This window comes from Sprattus sprattus (genome assembly GCF_963457725.1).
Source record: "Sprattus sprattus genome assembly, chromosome: 21".
Lineage (NCBI taxonomy): Eukaryota > Metazoa > Chordata > Actinopteri > Clupeiformes > Clupeidae > Sprattus > Sprattus sprattus.
Genome location: NC_137919.1, coordinates 7,420,868 through 7,431,723, shown reverse-complemented (window position 1 = coordinate 7,431,723; position 10,856 = coordinate 7,420,868). Strand labels below are relative to the sequence as shown.

At 43.6% G+C, this 10,856-nt stretch overlaps 1 protein-coding gene across 1 annotated transcript; it reads left to right on the top strand.

Annotated features, from left to right (window-relative positions):
- Window positions 1–270: 270 nt before the first annotated feature.
- Window positions 271–8,843, top strand: alpk1 (alpha-kinase 1; the record flags this gene model as incomplete). Its single annotated transcript, XM_080860107.1, has 14 exons — window positions 271–379; window positions 806–960; window positions 1,188–1,386; window positions 1,710–1,769; window positions 1,877–1,963; window positions 2,123–2,199; window positions 2,359–2,454; window positions 2,721–2,825; window positions 3,890–5,015; window positions 5,970–6,368; window positions 6,679–6,823; window positions 7,629–7,794; window positions 8,033–8,219; window positions 8,641–8,843. 14 exons carry the CDS (start codon window positions 271–273, stop codon window positions 8,841–8,843), a joined length of 3,114 nt encoding a protein of 1,037 aa, XP_080716233.1.
- Window positions 8,844–10,856: the final 2,013 nt, after the last annotated feature.

Below are 10,856 nucleotides of genomic sequence, written 5' to 3'. Positions count from 1 at the left end.
CAAAAATCATAGTAGGTTGTTGTTGTCTTCCAATGTTCTATGATTATGGAAATGTATTTAGCAGTCGCTTTTATCAAAAACCAACTCACATAACATCAACGTACACCAATAACACTAACGAACGGATATAGGCTATTTATGTTCCTTTTCGAGGAAAGTGACAAGATTATTCAGATCGCATATGCCTTCAGCAGTCCACGACGTCAACCATGTATTGACTACAAACTGTCTAAACGCGCTCTGGTTCAGGTGACCATCGCCGGAGGCGATATGAACAGCCAGAAGGTCGCAGACATATTGGGGGAGTGCCACAGACGTATGGCACACGGAGGCGTGGAGGGAAGCGTGGAGATGCAACAGGAGTTCATAACATGCAGAGGTGAGAATCAGACGCTTTATGGCAATGTGGGTACATGATTTTGAGTCCTGCAGACAAATCATCTCTTTTGAAATGTGTGGAAATTATTAGTCAAAATGCTTCCGAGTTTAAGGTTCATAAGTCTAAAGCCATAAGTATTCCTAGCAACATGAAATTCATAACATAGAGGAATTATATTTATTTATTTCTGTTGTTGTTTTTGGAGCAATCTAGTCTTGACTGTATAGAAATACAGCAGGGCTACTAGGCCTACCTAATATTTCTAACATGTTTTCTTAATAGTAGTTTCATTGCAGTTAGTTAATAGTTAATAGTTAATAACCTTCAGTTAGTTAGTAAGTTAATAACCTGTTCATTGTGCCACATCTGTTTCATTATCAATGCCCTGTACGTACACACTAACACTTACTAACTCCGACCCCTTAGAGGCCCTCTCCAGTGAACTGGTCATACTTCTGCAGGAGGCTGCGGACATGAAATGGCCATTTGTGCCAGAGAAATGGCAGTACAAGCATTCCCTGACCTCAAAGGATAAGGTCAACCTAAAGGACCTTATCAATGAAAACCTGTGTCAGCTACTGGTACTTACATGCACTTTGTATGTGTTATAATGTAATGTACATCTCCCGTTATATAGTGTCCCTACATGTTTATAACTTATACTTAATGTTTATAACATGTTAATGACCTTACCGTGTTGACTATATCATGGCCATAACAAAAATAAGGGATTCAGAATCGATTTGGATTCCATGTTCCTCTTGACTTGATAGTTGGATGTAATGTATGTGTTTGTATTATTTTGTAGGCCTACCTAAGCGCAGCCATCTTGGCTGGCCAGCCTGTCTGGGCAGCCTCCGCCATCTTCCTGGTTGACCGTTTCCTGTACTGGACAGACGACTCCCGGCAGCTTCTGCGGATCGCCAGGAAGTTGCATCAGCATTATCCGGGTACGCCTATTGCTCCTCAGATGGTCATCCGGCAAGCACGAGTCTACTTCAGCACAGGTACGTTTGTTTCCATGTCTATGATTATATGACTATTAAGACACCAAAGGAAAATAGCACTCATAGTAAGTGTGCCGGTAGAAACCAATAGCAAGGGCAATGTGTGTGAAGGGTTTCAGCAATTTCATTTGTCTTACATAAACTCTTTTTATTACCCTTTTACTGATTTTATATACTTGTGATTTTGTTTTGGCTGCGTACATTTTAATACAAATTTCGGCTGCATGGTTTTGTGCATTAAGTGGTAGTTTAAGACTACTCTAGATAGTGAAAAGAGCTGAAATATAATAATGTTATAATAGATTTTTTTACTGAAACCGCAGGTAAACTGCAGAAGGCAGAGTATATTCTCAGCAATCTAATAAGCAACAGTGGATCAACAGGTGAGCTTGTTTTAACAAACCAAAATGTCAGAGTCAGTCCTTTATTGTCTTTTGTGTGTCTGTTTTATTTTATAAATACTAAATGTGTTTCACTGATCATTGATTAGGGTGTTGGAGATACCACACTGACAGCGATCGGACTCTTGTACAGGCTGTGAGTGTGCAGGTTCGTGGGCAAGTTCTTCAGAAGCTGGGTGAGTTTGTGTGTGTGTGTGTGTGTGTGTGTGTGTGTGTGTGTGTGTGTGTGTGTGTGTGTGTGTCAAGAAAACACAGGGGGTGGGTGTGCACCTTGACCTTTTTTCTCCTCTTTCGAATTGTGACTTTAATTATTATTTTTGTTTACCTTTTTGCAGGGCTTTGGTTTGAGGCAGCAGAAGTGGTTTGTGCTTCCTTGGTTGGGTTTTATTCTCTTCCTCAACCTGATAAGAAGGTAAAAACGAAAGAGAGAGAGAGTTTTGAAGCCAGTGTAGGTGAAATTTACATTACACTTTCCACACAACTATATGACTCTATAGTGTAAATTAAGAGATAGTCTGGTTATAGGTTATAAGAAAAAGGACATAACTTCATTTGTGAAACTTACATGCAGGGAATCGGAACGTCACTGGGTATTCTTGCAAACATACTGGTGTCAATGGATGACAAGGACTTTCACAGGTTCAGGACAAGTGAAGATACCCATATGGTGAGATATGGTGAAGGATTAATAAAATGTGTATATGTTTTATCAGAATTCTGCAATAAATGTTGACCCTAGTCTTTATCTCAGAACTAGTATTTTTTAATTAAATTTGAACACTTGAGATAAAATTATAATAATAATATACATCACATATAGCGCTTTTCACAGTTCTCAAAGACGCTTAAAATAATAAAAAATGAATCAATATCCTTTTTCTTACACATACGTGTATGTGTGTGTGTGTGTGTGTGTGTCTCCGCCCTTCAAAGGCCTTCCTTGGGAAAATCCAACATCGCCTACTTTCTGCAGCCGAGGCAGCTAAAATGGCAGTGATCTACAGTCAATATGCTTCACTTTATGTGCTAACTAACGTGGTGAGTGTTTGCTCTCTGACCCTCGACTACAGTGGTGGTGGGGGTATTGACAAACCCATTTGCATGCATATGTACTGGTGGCCAGCAAGTACAGACTTGTGGAGTGTGTTAACCTCACTCCCCAAGACCTTGAGCTTGACTTTCAGGTCAAAGTCAAAGTCAAATTCACGTTGACAAAAGTGCTGACCAAAGGTCAGTGTGGGGACATTCTCCCCCCAGTGAGGGGCTATTCTCCCCCCAGTGAGGGGCTATTCTCCCTCCAGAGGGGCTATTCTCCCCCCAGTGAGGAGCCATTCTCCCCCCAGTGAGGGGCTATTCTCCCCCCAGAGGTGCTGTTCTCCCCCCAGTGAGGGGCTATTCTCCCCCCAGTGAGGGGCTATTCTCCCCCCAGTAATGGGGCTATTCTCCCCCCAGAGGTGCTGCTCTCCCCCTAGTGTGGGGCTATTCTCCCCCCAGAGCCCAGTGTGGGGTACACTTGGAGGAGTCAGTATGTCTTTCATATCTTGCCAATGTGTGGTCCAAGAGGGTCATGGTTGCACAAAGATAAAAGATGGTGGCTAATCCTGAAACGGATTCATCACCCGATCTGGCCGGGATTTGCCACATCGGGTGGCTATGTGCGTGTAGTTGCATGAGATTCAAATCATTTTAGACTTAAGTAAATATTTTTATTGAGGCGAGATACAGAAAAGCTGACTTTGATAAGAACTGATACAGTCAGTCATGCGATGTTTTATTTTGCTTAATTACTTTTAGATAGTGTTGTGTCTCTTAGATAGTGTTAGTCTTTATAGTAATAACTTTTAGATAGTGATGTGTCTCTTAGATAGTGTGGTGTCTCTTAGATAGAGTTAGTCTTTATAGTAATAGCTTTTAGATAGTGTTGTGTCTCTTAGATAGTGTTAGTTTTTATAGTCGTTATTGTAATAAGCATGTGAGGAACAGAGCTTTTGCCTCTGTGTTGGGTCCTTAACTACTAGCGCAATGAACTTAAAACATTTTCTAGTGTACAAATTAAGTCAGCAAAGGGTCCTCGTTCATGTGATGTGTCACTTTTTCCCCAGGTTACACAAGGGACCTGCCTTCTGTCGTATAGTTTCTCAGCAGAGTGCTCTCCATCAGAGAAAACCACCTTCCTGACCCAAGCTAAAGAAGCCTTTGAAATTGGTTTACTGACAAAGACAGAGGAGGATGTGGTGACTAGCAAACAGGAGCTACACACATTCATGAAAGCAGTGTATGCCTTAGCGATAACCCACAAGTGGCTTGGGTGCCATTACAGCCTAGTGGCAGAAGCTATTCAGGTTTGCCGGGAAGCATCTGCCTTATATTACACTTACTGCTTCGAGGAGAGTGCCGACAGAGACAAGCTTTGCCAAAAGATCATGGGGTTTGTACATAAAGTCAAGTCACTGCTGAAGGTGAAGCCATTCGTGAACTCCGACTCTGGATCCTTCATCCCAGACACCTACAGAGCCGCGGAGGATAGAACGGTCGTATTCACGATGGAGGACTTCGCCAAGGTGATGACGAGATTCCAACAGCATCACCGATCTGTGTGCGAGGCTTCTAAAGCAAGCTGCCACAGACATGAGAGTGCGGAATGGGAGTCGTCGTCGTCGTCACACGGACTCTGCGTCACATCTTTCGGGACAGCCACCGAAACTCCTAACACGGAGTGTGCCACTGAGAACCAAGCACACAGTGGACCTCCTGCTGTCCAAAAGGGAGCGAAGAGGGACATGACTCCGACAAATCAGTCATCCCATTTACCAGGAAACCAGGGAGATGCTGAGGCAGCAGCCAGGGACGAACTCAGTGATGAGTGGCAACACCTGAAGTCAAAAGTATTGGATGACCCTTCTCAGGAGGGGCAGAAACCGGCGGATGGGATCAAGAAGGCAAGGATTTCTTCAGGCTCGCTCAGTAGTAGCTTGGGGTCTTCGTGGGGCAACATGAAGAGCATCATCAGAACCAGTAGCCAAACGCCACATGGTCCGAGAGACCGAGTTGACTCGTGTTGTCCCACCGAGTGTGACGGCGATGACCCGTCAGTTTTGTTAGATTCTCTGGCGCTAGGCTCCTCTGCAGCGTCCATAGCCAAAGGTGGGGGTGAGACCAAAGACAAAGGCAGAGAAGAAACATCTAACATCAGATCTGAATCACAGCTCACTTCCCACTCCAGAACAGGTAGAGAAAGCAACACGAGCCACAGAACGTCTTTGTTCAAAAAAAGTACAACAAAGACTATCTCAGACCAAAGGAGCATAGAGACAGAAGAAGATGAGATGGACGTCGTGCGGAACTCAAGCACCCAATCTGTCAAAGGCACCACCAATGGAAGAAAAGACAGGACTTCCTCTGGTTCTTTAAGCAGTAGCTTTGGGTCACGATCATCTTGGCAAAAAGTGCCTTCTCTTGACAAAGACTCATCTTTTGATGATAGTTATCTGAATGTAAGACGCGAAGGTGTTCAGACAAACACGGGTGATGAAAAATCCCCTCGTCTTTCAATGGCATCCAAAGTATTGAGTGGAGAGGGCAACAGAGACAATACTACCCCGGGAGAAACTATTCCAAGGACTATTCCTGACCAAAGGACCATTGAAACAGAAGATGATGATCTAGATATCTTGAATTTGAGCCACACATCGATCGGTTCCAAGGGAACAACCCGAGGCCACAAGGAGTGGTATTCTAGTTCTTTGGGCAGTAGCTTTGGGTCACTGTCGTCATTGCAAAAAGTCCCTTTTCTTGCTACAGGATCATCTATCAATGATAGTCACAAGGTCGTTGGAGGCAATGATAGTCCAACAAACGAAGTTGATAAACGCCAGAATTATTCATCTGAATGTAGTTTATCAGGGCAAAGAAGCGGAAAGGGCAACAATGACAACGCAATACCTGCATCTGGACAAACTGTTCCAAAGACTGTTGCAGACCAAAGGACCATAGAAACAGAAGATGATGAGCCAGATAAACAGCACATAAACCATACATCAGCAGGTCTTAAAGAAACCGCCCAAGGCAACAAGGAAAGGTCATGTTCTGGTTCTTTGAGCAGTAGCTTTGGGTCACTGTCGTCCTGGCAGAAAGTGCCTTCCCTTGACACCGGATCATCTAACAGCGATAGTGGTCTGACAGCAAGATCTGAAGGTCTCCCGGCAAACCAAGGAGAGAAAAACACCAAATTTACCTTCCCATCTGCGAGACTGAAACCCACGCCTGATCAGGGGTGTCGTCCGAAGAGTGGTGTGGACAGTGCCGAGACAGAGGCAGATGTTTTTGATCCTCTTCCCCTTCCGTCCGTTACTCAAAACGCCCCAAAGCCGAGGAATGAAAACGCCTCAAACAGCAGTCAGTCTATTAGAGACGTCACATGTGGGAAATGCTTCCCCCCTCACCTGGTGGAGATGGGGGTGCTGGAGGACATTCTGACGTCGCGGGATTACAACGCCCTTCTTGCAGGAGTGTGCCACGACTGCCTGATTAGCAGACTGCCAAAGAAAACTATTCCACCCTTACCTCACAAGGAAGCCTATGGTATGGTTCTACCAGTCTACGCTCGTGTCACTGTAGTTGCAAGAACTCAGATACTCATTGTAATAGTGCGCTCTGCTCACAGTGGATGTGCAGATGGGGTTTTCCATCAATTCTCTTTTGATATAACAGTTACTTTTGTCTTTGACATTATGAACTTCAACTTGGTAATAGTGATATTATCTGAGAAAAACCCAGTGATAGTCATGATCTACATGCTTTCAACGTCTTAACACTTAAATTCTATCATTTTATTTGAGAATGCATATTCATATTGAAAATGTTATTGAGAATTTGTGGTCTCATGTTTCAGGGGCACTGCTCCTGAAGTTTTCCAAGGCCACTGGCTTGTGGAGCGGGCGTGAGACAAACGTCTACATCGGTGATTACCTGCAGGAAGGCAAACAACGGAAGGCATTCCGGCTTCAGTTCCTCCACCAGGAGGAGCTCCTGGGCAGGTGAGTGTGATGCTGTCATAATGGGCAGGTGAGTGTGATGCTGTAATAATGAGTAGGTGAATGTGACACTGTCATAATGGGCAGGTGAGTGTGATGCTGTAATAATGAGTAGGTGAATGTGACACTGTCATAATGGGCAGGTGAGTGTGATGCTGTAATAATGGGCAGGTGAGTGTGATGCTGTCATAATGGGCAGGTGAATGTGACACTGTCATAATGGGCAGGTGAGTGTGATGCTGTAATAATGAGTAGGTGAATGTGACACTGTCATAATGGGCAGGTGAGTGTGATGCTGTAATAATGGGCTGGTGAGTGTGACGCTGTCATAATGGGCAGGTGAGTGTGACACTGTCATAATGGGCAGGTGAGTGTGACGCTGTCATAATGGGCAGGTGAGTGTGACGCTGTAATAATGAGTAGGTGAGTGTGATGCTGTAATAATGGGCAGGTGAGTGTGACGCTGTCATAATGGGCAGGTGAGTGTGACACTGTCATAATGGGCAGGTGAGTGTGATGCTGTAATAATGAGCTGGTGAGTGTGACGCTGTAATAAAGACCATATAGTTTTAACTAAATCATCTATAGCTTACAGTTTCAATGTAAACATTCAAACATTCAAATGTAGCACATTATTCACACTGTGCGTTTTTATGAATTCAACCTGGTAGATATACAGACAATATGTTTAAAATTTAAATGATCTATCACACTTATCTGAGACAAACTATTTAATGTCTCCGTATTAAAGATCAACAATATTTCCCTCAAATTTGTTGAGCATCTCTTCCATCTGTATTTCAATCAGTTATGTGGGAAAGCAGTATTACAGCTTCGATGTGGCTGTCCACGACCACCTCAACGACGTGGAGAGGCAGATGACGGCTCAGCACTACGTGACAGAGTTCAACAAGAGGCTCTACGAGAAGAGTGTGACAGCACAGATCTTCTTCATCCCTTCTGAGGTGCTGCTGGTGAGTGTTGCACTGAGTGTTGCGCTGCGTGTTGCTCTGCGTGTTGGGCTGCGTGTTGGGCTATGTGTTGCGCTGCGTGTTGGGCTATGTGTTGCGCTGCGTGTTGCTCTGCGTGTTGGGCTGCCAACTCTGCCAGACTCAGTTGGGCTGCCAGACTCAGTTGATGGTTGGCTTTTTATTTTTATTTTTTAAGATGAATAAACAGGAAATATTTGACTTTTGACCATTGACTTTCCAGATTTTAGAGGGGGATGCCATCATCGGGTGTTTGACAGCAGAACCATATATGCTGGGAACTTTCGGCAGGCTCACCAACAATACGAGAAAGGTCATAAGGAAGTACAAAGCCTTCGAGTATGGCATCGCCTTTGGCCACTTTACTTATGAGTACTCCAGAGGCGAGGAGGTGGTTGTGGACCTCCAGGGTAAGCAGATGAACAGAGATCTCCAGTGTTGGTTTACTTTAGAGTTTGACCTGAATTTGACATGATCAGGTTTGGACTGATAATTTGTAAGATAATAGATAAATTATGATAAAGGTTCCTTATATAACTGATCTCCAATGTGCTTAGCAGTATGCCCTGAGGAAGGCCGCTCAGGCCGAGACATTGGTGTTTTTTTCGACCCCTTAAATTGTATTTTTATTTTATTTTATCTCTTATGCTCACTTTGAATGTGTACTCCCAACTTGGTCTTAGTTGTGCTTAAAAGTGCCTTGTAAATCAGGGGCTACACTGAGAATGACCATTTTCCTTAAAGTTCATCCCTGAATCATGCCTAATGTTCATGACTAAATCATGCCTAATGTTTTTATGCTTAAATCATACCTAATGTTTCTATGTCCAGGTTGGGTGACAGAGGACGGTAAAGGGCTGATGTACCTCACAGACCCCCAGATTCACACCTTAAGGAAGCCCAGGAGCAGGACATCCAACTTCCATCAGAGAGGTATCAACCTGTTCCTGGAGGAACAACATGGCCCAGAATGCAATGCAGTCTGCAAACTGCTCTGCCTGGGAAAACTGCAGATGCCCACAGTTGTACTCTGATGTTTGCATGTGTGTGTGTGTGTGTGTGTGTGTGTGTGTGTGTGTGTGTGTGTGTAAAACATGAAAAATGTATATCATATGGCTTAATTAATATTACAGAAAGGAAATATATGGGTTTTATGAAATATATGAAATATATGGGAAAGTATGATTTTTTTCTTCTTGATGTGCAATATCTCAGAAATGAATATTCCCGATTGTGGGGACAATATTTTTAAATACTGATTTTGTCTTTATTCAATTGACTAACAGTTTGTGATAATGTGCTTTATTGTTGTTATATCTTGAAATATATGTGTCAATATATCATTCACTAAATGAATAATTCATTAAAGGTCGAGTCCACGATTCCAATTCGTCACACTTTTTAAAAGTAAAGTCCATGATTTCAATCTCTCACACTTTTTAAAAGTAATGGGCCTTAGTAAACAAACAGACGCAACCGAGTGTCACAGAGGTAACGGGACCACTGAAGGTTACGTGAATGACTGTTTATTTTGCGAATGGATATGCAGCACAGATATACAGGGAGACCGAACGGCTAAACAAGGCGCGTTCGCTCCTCGATAACAGTTCAGCCCAGGAGGGGTGCAGGCTCACAGCACTGCGGGAAATAAGGAATGGGTTCACAAGAACACAAATTCAAAACAAAGAGCCAAGCTCTGAAAGTAAAAGGCGATCTAACAAAAACCAGGAGGGTAAACAAAACACGAGTCTAACTCGGTAACTACTAAACTTTAACTAAACACAGCCAAACAGAACGGAGAACAAGCAAGGCAAGAGCAAGCGACGGGAATGCAAGATGAGCTGAGACGTGTGATAACCTTTGAAGTGCGATACCAGACACTGAGTGTATTGTGAGTGGGGTATAAGAAGGGACTGTGACAGGTGTATGTGATTAGTCCTCGAGAACGCTAATGTGGTGCAGGTGAGTGAGAGTGCAGGTGCGAGTGATCAATACACCGGTGAGTGTGAGCGAGAGAGCGCTGAGGTGGGCGTGGCTTGGGCAAGTCCGGGCTCTGACGTGACACCGAGGGGCAGCTGTTCTGCCACGCTGGGGGGAATGGGACTTAGTCACTGCCCATCTTTGGACCTACTGCTGCTGATGTACTGGCTGCTAGGACAGGGTTAATGGAAGCATGGGGCAATAAGGAAGGTGTTCAGAGATGGAGTTGTGGAAAAAAAAGCTGTCTGCATATAGCTGTGTCCATTGTTTGACGAGATAAACATGATTTGTGTTTAAACAAATGAAGTGACCAGCAGTTTATGGTGTTATTTGTGTGTTGTTTGATGACGGGATGTGACATACATACTGGCACCATACATACACCAGAAATTATGAAGTTGGTCTCTGAGAAACTCAACAGAGGTGTGGGGTGAATGCTAGGCAGACTTTAAAATAAAATGTTTCTCTTCCACTTCAACCCGAATAGATGCCAAAATTCATGGTGAATAGTCATAACCTTGTACCTTGTACGTCTCCCTTGTACTTAATGACTAAAATGTAAATTTATTGTAATAACCTTAACTAGGAAAGGGAAATTACCTTACTGTGCAGTAGCCAGCATACTTTGCATGTTGCTTGATAACACACGACATAATACGCAGTGACACTGCACAGGAGGAAAATATGGCCGCCAATACATTCCACAGTGCTCCATAAGTGTACTTCCAAGAAACATGCCTGAATCACGCTGCTGTTCGAGTTCGAGGGAGAGACGGTATGTTAGCGTTAGCGGTTTGCTCGGATTTTCTGATAAAAAGTATTCTTAGTTTGATTGTACTGTGAATAGATTCGCCTTCTTCGTTTTTACAAATGCATGTATGAGCTCATTTAATTAGAGAGGTTGTCTTTCGAGGTGTATTGATTTGAGCCTTTTTCCACCTTAGTTACAATGTTTAATGAGCTGTGGAAAAGGCGGTATTGCACCCCCAATTCACACACGGGACGGGACGCCACAACCAAGGTTCCAAGGGTAAAAAGCAAGACGCAGCTCAGCAAGTTGAAGTGAG